Source organism: Thalassophryne amazonica, chromosome 19 (assembly GCF_902500255.1).
Source record: "Thalassophryne amazonica chromosome 19, fThaAma1.1, whole genome shotgun sequence".
Taxonomy (NCBI): domain Eukaryota; kingdom Metazoa; phylum Chordata; class Actinopteri; order Batrachoidiformes; family Batrachoididae; genus Thalassophryne; species Thalassophryne amazonica.
The window spans coordinates 19,274,137-19,295,385 of NC_047121.1; the positions used below are offsets into that span (position 1 = coordinate 19,274,137).

A 21,249-nucleotide genomic window follows, 5' to 3' on the forward strand; every position below is an offset into this window, starting at 1 on the left:
GTTTATACAGAAGCAAATCAGAACATAAACTGATGTGTAACATCAAATGAATGTGAAGCCTTTTGTCTGCTGACTCTTGGAGTTGTAACCTGGTTGTGAAACAGCTCAGCAGCCAAATTGTGCAATTACTGTACTTTCAGTTACTTAACAAGAGCAACCAGAAATGTCTGGATCCAGAACACCTCCAAAATTCAGTGGAGTCTTCCATGCCCTATTATTATAACGGCTGAGTGGATCCTTGTCATTTGATTAGTGATGTGTATGTCACGTAACATAGATTATTCATCCCATTTGTGTTGCATTATATTTAGAGTGCAGTTTGGTTCCATTTATGGTGCAAATTTGGTTCCATACGTTTGATACCATTGCACTCTGCAGGCACACACACACACACACACACACGCACACACACACACACACACACACAAATCCACTGCGCTGCAAGCTGTCTGGAGGCATGAAGGGCTGTTCAGATGTAAAGCTGATGTGATTTTTTTTTTTTTTTTTGCTGGACTGAGGAACTACACAAGTTTTTTTTTTTTTTTTTTTTTTTGGAAGTAGAAAGTCAGCATCAATGGACAATTTAGACTCCTATTTAGCGTACGTGTTGCAGCAGTGGAACACCAAAATATAAGTCCCTTTTCTGTTGTTAATAAATTAATAAAATATCAAATGACAGGGATCTATTTTAGCCGCTATATAAAACAAATAAATGTTTTTACATTCTTTCAATGGAACAAACAAACCATTCAACTGGGCTTCACCTCCTTGAACGGTATGTTCCAGCTTTCACCTCTTGAAATATTTGTACCATTGAACTCATAAACATTCATTATTTTTATAATATTTATCTGTGGTGCAAGTTTGGTGAGAATCCGTGAAGCTGTTTTGATATAATCCTGTTAACTGACAGACAAATAAATAAATGCCAATGATTTTATGACGTCCTTGGCGGGCGGAATAATGGAGGGCTGCAAAAAGTGCAGCAATATCTACACTGTTAAACTCAATTTATATGTAATTACAGTCAAACCCAGCAGTCAGAACTATGGCTTGTAGCTGTATATTTATTACTTAATTTCAACATGCTCTGATTAGGGCTGTATCCAGTGGGGTTAGAAGGTGTCAGTAATCCCCATAACCAAAAATAAACTGAATATTTAAAAACACCTTTATTCATAACATTCACCAGTCGAGTCAGATTAAAGTCACTGTATCCAGTGACCGCTATAATTATGATCTCACTTTGCTCTAGCAAAGTGCAAAGGCGACAGTGCTAAATACAAGCATCTAGCTATGTGGGGTCATTATGGTACAATTCAGACTGACTAGAGCTGCGGTAGGCAACCTGTTCCAGAAAGAGCCATGAGGGTGCAGGTTTTCTTTGCAGCCACTGACTCCACCAGGTGATTTTACTGATTAATATCACTTTGAGCAGATGGAATCAGTTAATCAGTGAAATCACCTGGTGGAGTCAGTGGCTGCAAAGAAAACCTGCACCCTCATGGCTCTTCCTGGAACAGGTTGCCTACCCCTGGACTAGAGGTAGTAAGAGACAGTTATTGGTGGTGGCATCATCAAAGATGGTGAAGGTCAGCCTCACAATGATCCCACTGTGAGTGAAGTAAGGTGCACTGTCTTTAAAATTCATCTTCATGGGTAGTATAGCTCAGTGTTAATCTCAGAAAGACAGACTGTACTACAATGCAGGTAAAGGCACCATTCCGAGCCTTGGATTTCCAAGTTTTCCTGCCCCCAGTCCACCCTAGTGGATGTGCAGCAAGCAGTGCACATTGAGCAGTTTCATTTGGGTAAACTAGAGGTGGGCGATACCGGGAATTTTGGTATTGATCTGATACCAAGTAAATACAGGCCCGGTATTGCTGATATCGATACCGATACTTTTTCAGATTTAAGCTTCATAGATCCAAAGGGGCCAAAAGACCTAGGATAGAATTTCGCCAAACATTGTACGTGACAACAAAATACTTTATTATCACAACATTTTTGTTTAAAAAAATATCACTCAACACAAAACAAAATCTCCTGAGGTAGAAGGCTGACAAACCGCAATACAAGGGTGCGCTGCTCTGTGTTGTGTGACAGCGCAGCGCTGCTCTTACAGACAGAGAGTAGACTATGATGAATCTGTGTGCGCAGCAGTCAGTGCGTGCGGGAGAGAAAAAATCTTTTGAGTATCGATCATTTCCACGAGGATCGTTCAATATCAATACCAGCATTGGTATCGATATTACCGATATTAGGATCGAGCTGCCCACCTCTAGTGTAAACCCAATCACCAAAGCTGACAGTCATGAGGTATGGTCCTGTTAATAGTTAAAATAACTAAAATTTTGCTAGTTCTTAACTGCACATAAAGATGATTACATTTATACATTCACAGTCAGGTATGTAAGCGTTTTGACAGCGACAATTTCTTTTTTCTAATTTTGCTTCTGGACACCACAATGGAATAGAAATGAAACATTGTGATTACAGTGTGGACCTTTAGCTTTAATTCAAGGGGTTTTATAAAAATATGCTGCTTTTACATTCAGTGACGGCGCCAGGAAATTTTTGTTGGGGGAGCTGGGGTAAAACTTGGAGGGGCTCCACAAAATGTCGTCGAAATGAACAATATATAGTAAATTGCTTTATAAATGCCAAGGTATATGTTTTAGTCACCCGTGCTCCTCTAAAATGTGGTATCAATGCACACACACATCACTTAGAATGATTGCAAGTTCAGTAAACTTGCACATAGGTAGAAATAAAGATAAGTGAAGTTTTAAGAGTGGCCGTAATAAATATTTAGGAAACCTAAATTTTTAGAGTACAGGGTTAAATTTGTCTCATTAATACTTGCAAATGCACAGAGGGTGATTTACAAATATCCTTTGATTTGTACACGTGCTTTGTGATCCACAAACACAAATTTCTGATTTGTAACGTGTGTGGGTTTTTACAAATAAATGTTTATCTGCAAAACTGAAAATTCTGTTTGTGAAGGGTGATTCAGCATTGGTGGATCACCGAACACACACATTCAAATCAAATCAATTTTATTTATATAGTGCCAAATCACAACAAACAGCCCCAAGGCGCTTTATATTGTAAGGCAAAAGCCATACAATAATTACAGAAAAACCCCAACGGTCAAAACGACCCCCTGTGAGCAAGCACTTGGTGACAGTGGGAAGGAAAAACTCCCTTTTAACAGGAAGAAACCTCCAGCAGAACCAGGCTCAGGGAGGGGCAGTGATCTGCTGGGACTGGTTGGGGCTGAGGGGAGAGAATCAGGAAAAAGACATGCTGTGGAGGGGAGCAGAGATCAATCACTAATGATTAAATGCAGAGTGGTGCATACAGAGCAAAAAGAGAAAGAAACACTCAGTGCATCATGGGAACCCCCCAGCAGTCTAAGTCTATAGCAGCATAACTAAGGGATGGTTCAGGGTCACCTGATCCAGCCCTAACTATAAGCTTTAGCAAAAAGGAAAGTTTTAAGCCTAATCTTAAAAGTAGAGAGGGTGTCTGTCTCCCTGATCCAAATTGGGAGCTGGTTCCAGAGGAGAGGAGCCTGAAAGCTGAAGGCTCTGCCTTCAGCTCTGACTGCCAAAGTGATGACATTCATCACTTTGCTCAGTTACGCAATATTGAGACATTCTCAGCGCAAAACTGCAGTTGAGATCCACAAATATGTCAGTCGCTATTCACATTATTGGCAGAATTATTGGAGGGGGGGCTTGGCTCATGGGTGGGCTTAAGCCCTCCCCCCCGCAGGCTCCCCCTTGGCGCCGCCACTGTTTACATTAATCAATAAGAAATATGCATAATATGGTGTGGTAAATCTGTGTGTGCCAGAAAGGCCTATATTTTTCTGAGAGTTGTCATGAGTGTTCAGCTCCCTCACTATAGTCCTTCTGACTGTGAGTTTAGAAAAAAAAAAAATATATATATATATATATATATACACACACACACACACACATACATACATACATACGTGTTTGGATGCATGCCCCAAAATTATGCAGTTTCTTTATCTGCGGGTGATTACGTCATCACCTAGGAAGAGCGAGGGCGGGGCGCCGGGTAACGCCATTTTCACGTACCGAGTCCGCCGTCACTGACCGGGTGGGCTGTCATCTCGGCTTACCGCTTAACTTTTTGTAGCCCCATAAAGACACTATTCAGTTCGCTTTATCGACGCGTTCCTGATATGGAACTTCAGGACAACCAGTTTTGTTTTTTTGGCATGGCTTGCTTTTAACAGGTAACTTGCTAGCTAGCTGTGTAGCTAGCTAATGGTTACCTCAGTTGATGCAGTGAATCCAGCGCTACCGCAACGCAGAGGGAATTTGGAAAAATAACCTCTGTATATAAGGTTATCGACAAAAATCGTCGGCGAAAAGGAACGTCAGCTTCGTTTAATAAAGAAACGCAGCTGAAAAAAACGGAAAGGACTCGAACCACTAACATTTGGCTAAACTGGCAGCGGATGTCCTAGAGAACGGTAAGAGGAGCTCTTGTGTATTTGTTGGAATAATGTCACCAAATAATTGATCACTTTAAAAGTACTCTCATCTAATTTCGCAAGTGTCATTTATTCAGACCAGAAGTATTTCATATATTGGTATCATTTATACCTCTCGGGTTTGATGTTCGTTGTCTATTTTAATTGCAGTATATACACCATAAACACTTTAACTGTCACGGGGTGTGCTAACGAGCTAGCTCTTAAATTGACACGACTCGGTGCGACAGGAAAGTACTGGCGAACTGGTTCGACAAGTTAAGCCATAGCTAGGACAAAGCACGACAAAAACGGACAGGATCAACGTGTAGATGGTGAGATTGTGGTGTCTACATGATTGGCAGTATTGGATGGCGTTTAATTGGTATTCAGAGCGTGAGCGCTGTGAAAGCTGCCTGTGTTGTGGACACAGCCACAGAGGGACAGTGTAGTGTGGGACCCACAGCTGGAATCACAACACCTAGAAGACGACGCTCTGATTATATAGTGTCTAGGAGATATAAATCACAGTGTGAATCCACATTGAATGACTGAAGTCATGGTAAATCTGAGTGGTGTTTGTCATGCCCTGCAGTCTGTTATATTTTATCCTCCGAAAGGAGCGCTCATGACAAGCCCCAGAGATCCTGTTCCATGCTCTTCTGCTCCTCAGGGATTTCATGTTTGTTGGCTCTAGATCTGAGCTTCTGTATATCAGCATTGGTGTGGAAGCAGAATTGCCTGTTGTATAGCCAGATTTTGTTCTAGTGAGTCCCAATAAAGGGGTACAGCCAGAATATTTTGAAATATTTATTATTTGCATAGTGTTTAAGCATTGGTAAAAGTTTGTATTAATGATTGCCCCTTTAGTCATAAATCGAAGTATCTTTGGTTGGCATGACATAATTACTGTATACTTATACAATATATGGACATGACCTTCGTCATTTGCTGAAAGGCCTTTGTCTACATTCCTTTGTTGACATGAGAATCTCACTAACATTTTTCCTACATGATGATGAATGCAAGGGTTTCTATATGATTATAAATCTTTGGAACAGTGTTTCAACTGAATTGACAGAAAAGAAATGTTAACACTTTTTGTGTTGCATACCGCCCCTATTCCACAGGGCACCGTTTTATTTCGGTCATTCTATGATCCAAAAACAAGTGCAAAAACTGGAATGAAACGGCCTCCTGGCTTATAAAGTGCAGACCTGGCAACTTACCCAAAAACAGAAGTAAGGCGCAGCGCCTGGTGTCACATACTGAGATTACCCCTGCACCGATTTGTATATTCACTATCTGCACATGCATAAAAAAATTAAGTTTGTTCTGTACTGAGTTTACCCTTTCTGTGTGCTGACCAAAATCACATTTATTGTGAATAAATTCTGATCTTAATGATATTGCTTCCCTGGACTGATTCTCAGTCCATGACACCTGTTAACAAACTTCCCATTTTGTAGAGAAGATCAGAATTTATTTACAACAAACCTGATATTCAACAAACTTCCGTTTTTTTGTTTTTGTTTTTTTGTTGTTTTTTTTTGCACATCTGTGGATAGCGAATATACAAATCTGGTACGGGGGTAGTCTCAATGCGTGACACCGGCTGCACCCTCAACCAGACCTACAACAAATGCTTCTGCTTCAAATTTTTACCCCAATGTAGCATTATGTTTTTTAGGTTTCAAGTTGTACTCACTAAGAATACCCTGTTTAAAGGCATTCAAACATGGTTGAAGCTGTTAAGACTACGAACACCCAGGAGTTACCACATACTAGTGACGATTTGGTGAATCGGGATGAAATTTTTGAACAGATCGAAAATTTCACCAATTTCAAAACTGGTGCCAATGATGGCCGTAACTACTACATATACCAAGTTTCTTCACAATGACAAAGCTCGATCAAGAAGTTAATAAAGGCCGTTTTCTATTACACAGTTCTATCACTGCTCGGTTTCACTCTACTTGGGTTTTTTTCCTTTTCCATTTGGGATAGGACCTGGTGCTTTTTTTGGTATCTGCTCAGGTGTGAATGAGTGTCATCACTGGAGGAGTCACGAGTGTGATGTCTGACTTGCAGCAGCATTACAGCTACTGTGCTTTTCTTTCATTTTGTGCAAGTATTTTACTCGTGCAAAACCACACCGTGATCTGTCAATGAGTTGGTAGCGGAGGAGAGAATCCAGAGAGAGCTGGATGGAGCAAACCGAAATGAGAAAATATTTCAGGAGATCTGCCAGTTTTTGCTCACTCACGGGCACCCCTGGACATTCCAGCAATGCAGGTAAAAACTGAAAAAGCTTAAAAGTGATTACATGGCCATCAAGGACCACAGCAAACAGATTGGGTCGGATTGTAAGGGCTGGAAATGGTTCGACCAGATGGACCATTTACGGACGCCGATCGGCGAGCAATGGGAGGCAGGATGACTTTGACTCAGCCATGGTTTTGTTGGAGGTGTGCATGGTAAGTGTTTTTGTGACTTTATAGTCTGTTGTCTGCTTGAAAGCACCATTTAACATTACTTACCCCATTGGTGAGATAAGTAACAAACAAGGATATTTTGAGTCTGAACTTGTGTTAAAGTAACATCATTGTCTCATGTATGTAGACACAGTGTGCTAGCGAGCTAGCTAACTAACGCCGTGCTCTGTTTGAAAGTATATTCACATCTGACAAAAAAGCACCTAAAGTCAGCATGCCGTCAGTGAATGTGTACATCTAAGCTAGTGCCATTACTGTGATGTTTTTTTTTTTACATCTTTCCATTTTGTGTTGTGCTTGTAATAGTCGTGTGTGTACTTTGTTCAAGAATCCCCTCCCGTAAGCGAGCGGGTTTCAGCCACCACCCTCGGAGATGACTCACCAAGCTCCCCTGCACCGTGTCACGAGCTGAGACACTGGCATCAGCTTCAACATCTGCATCAACATCCAGCACCACACAGCAACGTGTTATCACTGGTAATGTCTCACATCATGTAGCTTTTAGCTTCAAATGTGTTTCCTGAATGAATATATATATATATATATATATATATATACACTCAACAAAAATATAAACGCAACACTTTTGGTTTTGCTCCCATTTTGTATGAGATGAACTCAGAGATCTAAAACTTTTTCCACATACACAATATCACCATTTCCCTCAAATATTGTTTACAAACCAGTCTAAATCTGTGATAGTGAGCACTTCTCCTTTGCTGAGATAATCCATCCCACCTCACAGGTGTGCCATATCAAGATGCTGATTAGACACCATGATTAGTGCACAGGTGTGCCTTAGACTGTCCACAATAAAAGGCCACTCTGAAAGGTGCAGTTTTGTTTTATTGGGGTTGGGGGGATACCAGTCAGTATCTGGTGTGACCACCATTTTGCCTCATGCAGTGCAACACATCTCCTTCGCATAGAGTTGATCAGGTTGTCAATTGTGGCCTGTGGAATGTTGGTCCACTCCTCTTCAATGGCTGTGCGAAGTTGCTGGATATTGGCAGGAACTGGTACACGCTGTCGTATACGCCGGTCCAGAGCATCCCAAACATGCTCAATGGGTGACATGTCTGGTGAGTATGCCGGCCATGCAAGAACTAGGACATTTTCAGCTTCCAAGAATTGTGTACAGATCCTTGCAACATGGGGCCGTGCATTATCCTGCTGCAACATGAGGTGATGTTCTTGGATGTATGGCACAACAATGGGCCTCAGGATCTCATCACAGTATCTCTGTGCATTCACAATGCCATCAATAAAATGCACCTGTGTTCTTCGTCAATAACAGACGCCTGCCCATACCATAACCCCGCCACCACCATGGGCCACTCGATCCACAACATTGACATCAGAAAACCGCTCACCCACACGACGCCACACACGCTGTCTGCCATCTGCCCTGAACAGTGTGAACCGGGATTCATCTGTGAAGAGAACACCTCTCCAACGTGCCAAACGCCAGCGAATGTGAGCATTTGCCCACTCAAGTCGGTTACGACGACGAACTGGAGTCAGATCGAGACCCCGATGAGGACAACGCGCATGCAGATGAGATTCCCTGAGACGGTTTCTGACAGTTTGTGCAGAAATTCTTTGGTTATGCAAACCGATTGTTTCAGCAGCTGTCCGAATGGCTGGTCTCAGACGATCTTGGAGGTGAACATGCTGGATGTGGAGGTCCTGGGCTGGTGTGGTTACATGTGTTCTGCGGTTGTGAGGCTGGTTGGATGTACTGCCAAATTCTCTGAAACGCCTTTGGAGACGGCTTATGGTAGAGAAATGAACATTCTATACATGAGCAACAGCTCTGGTTGACATTCCTGCTGTCAGCATGCCAATTGCACGCTCCCTTAAATCTTGCGACATCTGTGGTATTGTGCTGTGTGATAAAACTGCACCTTTCAGAGTGGCCTTTTATTGTGGACAGTCTAAGGCACACCTGTGCACTAATGGTGTCTAATCAGCATCTTGATATGGCACACCTGTGAGGTGGGATGGATTATCTCAGCAAAAGAGAAGTGCTCACTATCACAGATTTAGACTGGTTTGTGAACAATATTTGAGGGAAATGGTGATATTGTGTATGTGGAAAAAGTTTTAGATCTTTGAGTTCATCTCATACAAAATGGGAGCAAAACCAAAAGTGTTGCGTTTATATTTTTGTTGTGTGTGTGTGTGTGTGTGTGTATATATATATATATATATATATATGTGTATATATGTGTATATATATGTATATATATGTGTATATATATGTGTATATATATGTGTATATATATGTATATATATGTGTATATATATGTGTATATATGTGTATATATATGTATATATATGTGTATATATGTGTATATATATGTGTATATATGTGTATATATATGTATATATATGTATATATATATGTGTATATATATGTATATATATATATATATGTATATATGTGTGTGTGTTAGTAAATGTGCTTTGGTTAATCACTTCCCATTTCTACTTTCATTATTGTCTAGCCAAGAGAAAAAGGAGCCTGTTCCAGCAGGAGAATCTGACCACCCTGAGTGACCTTGAGACTGAAGCTGCGACACAACAAAAGCTGAACCAGGGCCCAGTGTGAGCAACACATCCGATTTATCCTCAATGGCACCTGTGAAGCAAGGGAGGGAGTGGAGTGTTGGGCCAGCTTTCCATGCGATATGTGACTGGGGAGTGTGACCTGCTCCCCCCCACCCCAGGACTGGACCCCTCTGTGACACTTCATTGATGTTGTGATTTGGCGCTATATAAAAAAAAAAATTGATTGATTGATTGATTGATGGCAACATTATATCAAGAAATTCTGACTATACGAGGGTTGGGGTTTAATGAGATGTATCATTTTACCATAAACTGTTGTGCTATGGTTCATAATTTTGCTGGATGGCTTATATCAAACCAGCAGTAATTTATTCAGATATTTTGGACAAACTACTTTACATTTATGGCCCCATTAAATGTAAAACTTGTTTTTTTTAATTCTTAAACAGTTTTCCAATCTTCTATCATTTAAGTTATGCCGGTAAATCTTGGTAACTTGGACAAATCAAATTTATGTTACAAAAAAGTGGAGACTTCAAAAAGTACAAAAATTTATTGTTCAAAATTCACAGTGAAATACAATGGTGTATAACATGTAGGCGCATGATGACAAAGGCGTCCCATTTTGTCACAGAATGTTTATCAGCGGTGACTCTGACAAAATCATCTGAAATACACAAACAGCATTTATATTTTAATTATTGCTGTCAGGTGATTAAAAAATTAATCTAATTGATTGCAAGGTCTGTGATTAGTTAATGTAAATTAATTGCATGCATATTTTTTCAAAAATAACACCTCTCAGATTTGTGTGTGTTTGTGGAATTTAATGATCTAAATAATATAAAATAATAAAAATGAGAGGATCTGGGTTATTTCTGTTACATTTCTCAAGGTTCTGTTACATTTGTTGTTAAACAGGTTGTGATGTAAAATGTGGGTTCTGTCCTGGCCATGGAACATAGAACTCTGCTCTTCACTCTCACAAGAATCCTGATGGGGGCCTGGGAGCATGTCCATCCAGTCTACATGTGTTTTATGGACTTGGAGAAGGCGTATGATCGGGTACCCCGGGAGAGACTGTGGGAGGTGCTGCGGGAGTATGGAGTGAGGGAGCTCCTTTCTCAGGGCCATCAAATCTCTGTATTCACAAAGTGAGAGTTGTATTTGTGTTCTCTGCAATAAGTCAAACATGTTTCTGGCGGGGATTGGCCTCCGCCAGGTCTGGTCATTGTCAGTAATCTTGTTTGTGATATTCATGAACAGGATATCGAGGCGTAGTCAGGGGGAGGAGGGTTTTCAGTTTGGTGAGATCAGGGTCTCATCACTGCTTTTTGCAGATGATGTGGTCCTGTTGGCCTCATCAGCCTGTGACCTCCAACACTCACTGGGTCGGTTCACAGAGTGTGGAGCGACTGGGATGAGGTCAGCACCTCTAAATCTGAGGCCATGGTTCTCAACAGGAAACGGATGGATTGCCTTCTCCGGGTAGGGAATGCATTCTTGCTTCAAGTGAAGGAGTTCAAGTACCTCAGGGTCTTGTTCATGAGTGAGGGGACAATGGGCCGTGAGATTGGCCAGAGACCTGTTATACCAGATTAATTAATTTATTACCTCCGCCAAGGAGGTTATGTCTTCGGTCGGGTTTGTTTGGTTGTTTGTTTTTTGTTTGTTTGTTTGTCTGTCAGCAGGATAACTCAAAGTTTTGAACGGATTTTGATGAAATTTTGTGGAGTGGTTGGAAATGACAAGAGGAACAAGTGTTTAAATTTTAGTGGTGATCCGGATCATGATCCGGATCCCGATGCTAACACGTTAGCATGTCTATGGAATTTTCAGTGTTAAAAGTTAGCATTAAGCAGTTGCAGCTATTATCACGTTTGGGTGCATTTGTTGTTTATATATTAATAATTTAATGATTACCTCCGGCAAGGAGGTTGGAAATGACAAGAGGAACAAGTGATTAAATTTTAGTGGTGATCCGGATCCGGATGCTAACGCGTTAGCATGTCTATGGCATTTTCAATGTTAAAAGCTAGCATTAAGCAGTTGCAGCTGTCATCACGTTCGGGTGCATTTGTTTTCAAATTGTAAATTTCTTAAATTTATTTTTTATATATTAATAATCTAATGATTACCTCCGCCAAGGAGGTTATGTTTTCGGTCGCGTTTGTTTGTTTGTCTGTCTCTTTGTCAGCAGGATAACTCTAAAAGTTTTGAACAGATTTTGATGAAATTTTGTGGAGTGGTTGGAAATGACAAGAGGAAAAAGTGATTAAATTTTAGTGGTGATCCGGATCACGATCCGGATCCAGGAATTTTTTTAAGGATTCTTCACCATTGCGGGATAGGGGGAATTTTGACATTCTAGTTTCTAACTCCACAAAAACAAGGCAGAAAGGCTTGAAAAAAATTAGGGTGTAACATAGTCAAATGTTCTATCAAACAACAAAGTTTGGTGATGATCCGGATTCCGGATCTGGTGATCCAGAATATGCAAAAATATAGGGAAAATAAAAAATGTCAGTGTGAGGTGACAAATGAGTGGTGAGTGGATTGCATGGTAGCACCCTGACATTGGTGTGTGTATGTGAATGTGAGCCATCATTGTAAAGCGCTTTGAGCTTCTGATTCAGATGGAAAGAGCTATATAAATGCAGTCCATTTGCCATTTTAGTTTGAAGTGGCAGGCTGCAGCAGACTAATAAAGCTACACAGTTATGTCCATTCCTTCAGAGGTCTTTAGTCTGCCCCTTTGTGCCTGTATGTCTGGCAGATATATGAACAAACCTTTTTATTTTACAAACTGAGCTTTTATCTTCCTGTGGCTCCCCCTTAGTGTCCTGGCTTGTAACAGCCAGTTTTTCAGCTTTTTCTAGGTTTTTGAAGATAATTGTGTGACAGGATATGTTAGTGATAGTTTGATTTTAAGTTGGGACTGTGGAGGGGGAAATAGTAGCTTACCTGTACCAGTGACACTGTCTTTTCATTGCCGCAAACACAGGAATTGATTGTTAGAGCTTTTAGTACAAGTAGAAAATCTACAAAGTTTTGCAGTTGGTGCTCTTTTCTTTCAGACATGGTCAATATTGGTGGTTAGTAGGGGTGGCAAAGATCACAAAACCAGTCACTGTTTTAAAGTCAGATTGGATCAGCAGAAAAATAAAATCAAATACAAATACTATTTTAATTACCATTTTTGAAAAGAAATTGAGCATTGAAAAGGAACTGTTGCCTATGGTCCTGAATGACGGTGCAGTTTCTAGTTTTGTGGAGGCCTTATGCAAGATACTGTTGGGGTGCCCCAACAGTGTTGCCACAGTTACTTTAGTTACATTCGGCAGCTGGCGACAAGTTGTTGGTAGCTGCTAAATGTAACTAGTAATCTAACTTAGGTACTTTTGAGTAATCACTAAAGTAAGAAGGTACTTTATGAAGGAATAATCAGTAATCGGATTACTTTTTCAAAGTAACTGTGGTAACACCTGTCCCTAGTTTGCCAAATTATGATGGAGAAATTCCTGATCCATTAGATGATCCACAAACATGCCACAATCTCTTCACGAGCAAAACGGTCTACAGTCATGATAACCTCCATATTCAGATTAAACTTCTTAAATTGAGCCACTCAGGCAAAATAACTGATTTTAAAAAATGATAATACTACAAGGAAAACAGTCATATGTCAGTAAATAAAACAGATGTGTTTTGAAAAAAATGTTTACTTTAAATTTTGAAAGCAAGAACACAACTCAAGTTTTAATTAAATAAAGTAGGCCAAGCACAAGATCAACAGAAAATAAATTACGCCATTCCTTACTTACCTATATATCAATTAGGGCTGCCAGGATTAGTTGACTTGTCACGACTATGTTGACTATGAAAATTGTCGGCGACTAATTTAATAATCATCGTCATTGTATTGTTGTAAGCTTTGTTTTTCTCTCAAAACTGCTGCTGTAGCTACTTACTTAGCTGTAAACGTTAATAATAACGGTGACTGTTTCATTAGCCTTAGCACACACGTCTTTCCTGTAATGTTATAACAGCGATGTCATGTTTGAATAGGAAATGTGATGACGCTGATGTTTTATAATGCAACGTTACAGTCCGAAAAATGTTAACCCTTTGACACCCACAGTATTTCCTGCGTTTTGAGGGGCCACTTTGAGTTGCTAACTGGGACGTTAAATAACGTGCAACATGTCCTTTAAAAAAGGGGGGGAAAAAAAACAACAGAAAAAACCCCTATGCTCTACTGCGCTGGTGAGAACCCTGCCATCATACCTGTCTGTGGATGTCACTCACTGCTTGACAGTGGAGTCCAATGATTTTGACTTAATTATGGCACAAAAACACAAGACAGTTTCTCATTGCAGCTTATTTTATTATGTATTGGTGAAATTAAACATAAGTCTTCAAATAAGTGCATGAGTGTTGTCTGTGCTTCACTTTATAAGCTTGAGCTAGTGGACTGAACGGTCATGTCAGCTGCTGCTGTACAACATTTATGTTAAGGGCTGCCACAGTGGAGCCAGTACAGATCCTGTTTGGGTTTTTATGCCAGATGCCCTGACTGATGCAACAGCAGTTTTACCATGAGAAAACAACCCCTGGTCTTCCTAAGGGGTCTCCCATCCAAGTGCTAATCATGACCTACCCTGGTTAGCTTTTGAGATCTGTCAGGAACAGAACAGACCCAGACTACATCTTTTAAAATTACAAGGATTTGCTGACATTTTCAAATGCAGAAATCATCTTTCATGCTTTGAGTGATAGCTATGCAGTCGTACCATGCTTTCTGCATACATTTCTGTGTACCAAACATCATGTGTGTACTATGCAGCTCAATACAAATACATGTATTGTGACGCCCCTAGTTGCAACGCATCACCTCCCCTGCCTGGTCCACCGTTAAGGGCTTCTTTTTTCACCAATGCCCCGTTAGCCATCTTGTGTTCAGGGTTCCTATTGAGCCTTCATGGTTATAGTGACGACCATGGGAGACACAAGGTCCCTATCGTATTTCACCTCAACAGGCATTCCCCTACTTGATCCACGACTCGTGTCGTGACGCGGAAGATTGGTTGAATTTTGACACACACACACGGTTGAGTGAATTAAGAGCCACCCAGAAAATGGTTGACAACTGTCACATCACTCTTATACCAGAACCTTATGTCAGAAATGTCTTACATGGGCTAATAAGAAAAAGAACTGAACAATTGCTCAGTGGCCCAAAATCCTCTTTTGTTTGGATTTCATTTGGAAATCAAGGTCCCAGAGTAGAGTGGAGAGGAACAGAATCTAAATGCTTGAAGTCCATTGTGAAGTTTCCACAGTCATTGATGATTTGGGATCATGTCATCTGCTGGTGTTGGTCCACTGTGTTTTATCAAGTCCATAGTCAACACAGACATCTACCAGGAGATTTTAGAGCACTTGGTATTTCCATCTGCTGGTAAGTTTTATGGATATACTGATTTCCTTTTCCAGCAGTGCTTGGCACCTGCACACAGTTGCAAAGTCTTTAGTAACTAGTTTATTTGCAACACATTTCTAGAATATCTAAAATTGTCACTTTCTGAAAGAACTGATAAAAACAACTTTTTCATGATACACTGATTTTTGAGATGCACCTGTTAGATGTACAGCAGTCTTTTTCTTCCCATTTGGTTTTGAATCACAGCTGTTGTCGTTAATCTCACCGCTGTATGTTAGCCCGTACACCAGTGAGGTTGGTCTTTGCAGTGTGATGTCCAGAGGAGGCACTTTCTGTTCCTCTTTACAATGGTTACAACCACCATCTTTTGCTTCAGCTTTTCCATCATGTAAGTAATTGGTGCTGTAACGTGTTCATATGAAAAGTTGGAGTGTTTCCCACACTTTTTGCTTCTTGCCATTTACATTTCACAGTTTAGCATCACAAGTAGTTTCTTTAGCTTTCCTTGTTTTATTCTGAGGCTCAGTTTGTGCCAGAAATCAAATACAGCTGGATTAAAACAAGAACAAAGACTTGTGTTGTCGCTTTCACTTCTGTATTACGTTGCCTTCCTGGATTCTTGCCTGTCATGCTCTTGACAGTATGCAGTGTTTTTCTTTTACTTCTTTCGGATACTCCTGTGAGGGGAAATCACACCAGCTTGTGTCTCAAACTCTCCTTGTTTCTTGTGCCTTTTTTCTGTCACTCCAAACAAATGCATATCCTCCTTCACCACATACACAAAAATCTTCTTTGGCCTTCAAATAAGAAGACCAAAAAAGATTTTTCCTTGTGCCTGGCAACTCCATCTTCTTATCCTCCTGAAATAATCTACATCCCTCCTCTGCACACACCTGATCTTCTTTTCATTTGTGTTAGTCTTTTGGGTATGGACTCTTCAAAAACATGAAAATTTTGTTGGCTGACTCAGGACGCAGCCCATAGGTGGCACTGCAGATTGCTAGTTTTTGTAATTGTGCACATTTTCACAGGGACAGTGTGGCCTGCGCCCTTAGTCAGCCAAGGTCTTTTATGCATGTGATGCTAGATTAGGACCTCTTACTTTGATTTTGATGAAACTTTTGGCAGCTGACTTTGTGTGCACAAGTATTGGGGGTGCTTTTTGCTGCCAAAATGCAAAAGTACCACTTTTGCAAAGTGATTTCTCCATGAGCCCTAAATCAAAAGTGATTAAATGTGGCTCGTATTGTCACTCGGCATCTCTAGTTTCAGTGGTAAGTGTGTCTGATTTTGGTTTTGACCCTTTTTGCACCATTTTTGTTGGACCACTTCACGAAGAGGTCAAATATGGTAAACTGGCAACTTCCTCTGATTTTCCTGAAACTTGTAGAATTTGCTCCCATAACAGGGTAAATGGGCCTTTGTAAGTTTGAGTGCAGTGTGGCAAGCCATTCTGGCTGTAGGTTGCCACCTGGTGGCCCGATAGGAACTAAACAGCAAAAATAAACACTTCCAAATAACCAGGCAGGAATTTAATTTAACATTGAAAGTTATCTTAATCAAATGTGCCCCAGTCACTCTCATATTTGAAAGTGAGGTGCAGACGGCACTCACGATCGCCTGACAAAGTTTGATCCAGATCTGATCCAGATTGTGGATTTTGTGGACATTTGAATTTAATATTGAAAAGCCCATTTGGTGTACATTTTGCATTATATCTCAGTCAAAAGTAGTTCAGTCACTCTCATTTTTCTGTCATGGATTTGCCATCACCACCAGAATTGGATGGAGGTTCCAATTTTATGCCTGTTTGTCTTCCAGATATCAGTCAGAAACCAAGTGCCAAAAAGCAATGACAAATGGTTCATAGCAGAGATAACATGTTCTGTGAAAATTATCTGACAAAAAATTCAGATTTGTTTTTTTTTTTTTTTTTTGCTTTAATCCCTGTACAGGATGAAAACCAGTATTATTGATGTTAAATTGGCTAATGAAATGTTTTGACAATGGATTCACTCTGCTGTAAAATCTCCAGGATGCGTGAGGACATGTCCACCATGGTGTGCATGAAGGAGGAGGACGACTCTGGTGAGAAGCTATCCCAGGATGAGATAATTTCCAGGACCAAGCAGGTGGTCCAGGGGCTGGAGGCTTTAAAGCAGGAGCACCACTCTATCTTGGAGGGCCTGTTAAGCACACTGCGCTGCCTGAAACAGGATGAGGAAGGTGTCGTGGTTGAGGAGAAATCCCACATGATCCGCAAGTCCCTGGAGATGCTGGACCTGGGGTTGAGTGAGGCACAGGTAAGTAAATATGTGTGTGTGTGTGTTTGTTCTTTGATATATCCAGTTTGTTCTCAGTGTTTGTTTTTCTTTTGTGCATTTAAAATCCAATGGCTTTTAATTAGTATAAAAAATTTTTCTTCATATGCAAATTTAGACAAGCACTGCACCTGTTTATTAGTTTTACAATTTACAGGTTTGTATTTCACAAACAAGACAAAGCTCTGAATTCAAGATAAGTAAAAGCACATGTACAAATCACCATTTAAAATTCTAATGAACCAGTCGGTCTGTATATTGTACTGTCCTTTGAGAGGTTTTCTTCTCTTTCATGTTATGGAGTATAGCTATTATAAAATTGTATTTGACAAATACCCATTTAATTTTCAAATGATGGACAATCACTCATTCATCTTTAACCGCTTATCCACGATCGGGTCACGGGGCCAACGGCTCCAGCAGCCGACCCCAAACATCCCTTTCCTGGGCCACATTGACCACCTCTGACTGGGGGATACTGAGGGGTTCTCAGGCCAGTGTGGAGATATAATCTCTTCACCTAGTCCTGGGTCTTCCCCGGGGTCTCCTCCCAGATATACGTGCCTGGAACACCTCCTTCGGGAGGCGTCCAGGCTCAACTCCGAGCTCCCCACGGATGACTTGAGCTTCTCACCTTATCTCTAAGGAAGACACCAGCCACCCTCCTAAGGAAACCCATTTCGGTCGCTTGTACCTGCGACCTAGTTTTTTCGGTCACGACCCAACTCTCATGACAATAGGTGAGAGTAAGAAAGAAGATTGCCAAGTAGATCGAGAGCTTCACCTTTTGGCTCAGCTCCCTTTTCGTGGCAACAGTGTGGTACAGCGAATGCAATACCACCCCTGCTGCGTTGATTCTCCAGCCAACCTCACGCTCCATTGTTCCCTCACTCATGAACAAGACCCAGAAGTACTTGAACTCCTTCACTTGGGGCAAGACTGCATTCTCTACCCGGAGCAGGTTATCCATTGGTTTCCTGCTTAGAACCACAGCCTCAGATTTAGAGGTGCTTATCCTCATCCCAGCCAGTTCAGACTCAGCTGCGAACTGATCCAATGAGTGTTGGAGGTCGCAGGCTGATGAAGCCAACAGAACCACATCTGCAAAAAACATTGACACCCTGAGCCCACCAAACTGAAAACCATCCTCTCCCGACTATGCCTCTATATCCTGTCTATGAATATCACAAACAGGATTGGTAACAAGGTGCAGCCCTGGTGGAGGCCAACCCCCACCGGAAACGAGTCCAGCGTACTGTTGAGCACCTGAATATGGCTCTCGTTTTGTGAGTACTGAGATTGGATGGCCCTGAGAAGGGATCCCTCACTCCATACTCCCGCAGCACCTCTCAGAATATCTCCCGGGGTACCCGATCATACGCCTTCTCCAAGTCCACAAAACGCATGTAGACTGAGTGGACATATTTCCAGGCCCCCTCCAGGACCCTTGTGAGAGAGAAGAGCTGTTCACTTGTTCCACGACTAGGACAGAACCCGCATTGTTCCTCTTCAGTCAGAGGTTGGACTATCAGCCGAACCCTCCTTTCTAGCACCCTGGAGTAAACTTTACAAAGGAGGCTGAGTAGTGTGATGCTCCTGTAATTGGCACACACACTCTGGTCCCCTTTGTTAAATATAGGGACAATCACCCCAGTTTGCCGCTCCTTAGGCATTGTCCCAGACATCAACAAGACAGTCCCTCCACACCCAGAGCCTTCAGCATTTCTGAACGGATCTCATCAACCCTCGGGGCTTTGCCACTGCAGAGTTGTTTGTCTACCTCACTGACTTCCACCAGGGAAATTGGCAATAATCCCCCATCAGCTTCCAGCTCTGCCCCAACTATAGAGGGCGCTCCAGTCTGATGCAGGAGTTCCTCAAACTGTTCCTTCCAGCACTGGATTACATCCTCATTTGAGGTCAACAGAGTCCCATCCTTACTGTAGACAGCTTGGATGGTTCCCCGCTTCCCCTCCTGAGGTGCCTCACCATCCGCCAGAAGCATCTTGGTGCCGACCGAAAGTCCTCCATGGTTACAACGAACTCCTCCAACACCCACTGCTTTACCTCAGCCACAGCAAAGGTTCCGCCCTTCAGGCCTCACAGTATCTTACAACAGCCTCTGGAGTCCTTCAAGATAACATATCCCGGAAGGACTCCTTCAGTTGGACAGCTTCCCTGACCACAGGTGTCCACCACGGTGTTTGGGGGTTGCCGCTCCTTGAGGCACCTAAGATTTTCAGGCCACAGCATGCCTCTGCAACTTCAGCATTGGAAGCTTTGAACATTACCCATTCCGGTTCAATACCCCAACTTTCACGGGGATGCTAGAAAATCTTCGCCGGAGGTGTGAGTTGAAGATCTGTCGGGGACTGGGCTCCTCCAGACATTCCCAGTTCACCCGCACTATCCATTTGGGCTTACCAGGTCTGCCCAAAGTCCTCCCCCTCCCTCTGATCTAACTCATCACCAGATGGTGATCAGTTTACTGCTCTGCCCTTCTCATCGACCTTTGGCCTAGGATGCTCTGGTACCTTGTACCCTTATGAGCATCCTTATGTTTCTGTGAAGGCTCTCAGTGGTCCAGGTGGTTTCCATAGTAGAGAAGCTTGAATTTTCAACTGGAATGGTTTGCTTGACGCAAGAATGTTTCGCTTCAAATCGCAGAAGCTTTCACAGCTAAAATTCTTGCTCTGGTAGTTTGACTTCTGTCTTGTAAAGAAGAATAACAGAAGCCACAAAAGCTGGAGTTTTAAACCTAACCAGACCCCTCCTACCGAGAGGCAGACTGCTATAGGCTAGTAACTCAACAATTGCTCTAATTGGCACCTATTGTGCTCTACTTAGCACCCTCCTAATGACAGGGCAGCTGTCCCTCCTAACGATGGTACTGACGCCTGTCCGGACGGCTCTCCTGACGACGTGAATGACTCATTACCATGAACGAAAGACTGAAACTGCTTTGACCTGAGTATCCCGTTGTAAACAGGGGGCAAAGCGTGTCTCAGACCCCTCCCCGGTTAAGGCTGGGTTTCAACTGTTTCACATACAATGCCTCCTTCACTTCTCGCTCAAAAAAAAGCATTATGTTTGAACATGCTGTTCGTTATGGACAGTTCATGACTAGCACAGAAGTCCAGTAACAAACAACCACTCGGGTTTAGATCAGGGAGGCCGTTCCTCCCAATCACGCCTCTCCAAGTGTCTCTGTCATTGCCCACATGTGCGTTGAACTCCTCCAGCAGAACAATGGAGTCCCCCACTGGAGCCCCATACAGGACTCCATTCAGGGACTCCAAGAAGGCCAAATACTCCAAACTGCTGTTCGGTGCATACGCACAAACAACAGTCAGAATTTTTTCCCCCGCCACCCGAAGGCGCAGGGAGCCACCCCTCTCATCTACTGGGGCAAACTCGAACGTAGCGGTGCTCAGCTGGGGGCTCATGAGTATCCCCGCACCTGCTCAGCGCCTCACACCCTGTGCAACTCCAGAGTAGAGTAAGGTTTAACCCCTATCAAGGAGAGTGGTTCCAGAGCTGAGGCTGTGCTTGGAGGTGAGGCCCACCAGATCTAACTGGTAACGCTCCAACTCCTTCCCCCACAGCGAGGTGACGTTCCACATCCGCAGAGCTAGCCTTTGCCACCCAGGTCTGGTCCATCAAGGCCCTCGACTTTCACTGTCATCCATGAAACAACGCACCCTACACCAGCAGTTCCCCCAGGGTTGGCTCCACATGGCGGCTCCGGGCATTTTCTGGGCTGGGTCATGTTTTCTCTGTCTCGTTTTGTCATGGTGTCATTGTGAACAATTCTTAGTCTAAAGATGGTATATATGTGTGTGTGTGTGTGTATATATATATATATTATGTGTGTGTGTGTATACAACCCCTGGCAAAAAT

General features: G+C 42.2%; 1 protein-coding gene across 6 annotated transcripts in view; it reads left to right on the forward strand.

Moving 5' to 3' along the window:
* Nucleotides 1–4,089: 4,089 nt before the first annotated feature.
* Nucleotides 4,090–21,249, forward strand: part of klc1a (kinesin light chain 1a) — a 109,614-nt gene continuing 92,454 nt past the window's right edge. For 2 of the 6 annotated variants that reach the window (XM_034159917.1, XM_034159919.1), the window contains exons 1-2: nucleotides 4,090–4,516; nucleotides 17,064–17,331. In XM_034159917.1, coding sequence (XP_034015808.1) covers nucleotides 17,065–17,331 — 267 coding nt within the window. In that variant the 5' untranslated portion in view covers nucleotides 4,090–4,516; nucleotide 17,064. The remainder of the gene's footprint in view (nucleotides 4,517–17,063; nucleotides 17,332–21,249) is intronic. The other 4 variants (XM_034159921.1, XM_034159922.1, XM_034159920.1 and 1 more) reach the window with 3 other exon arrangements.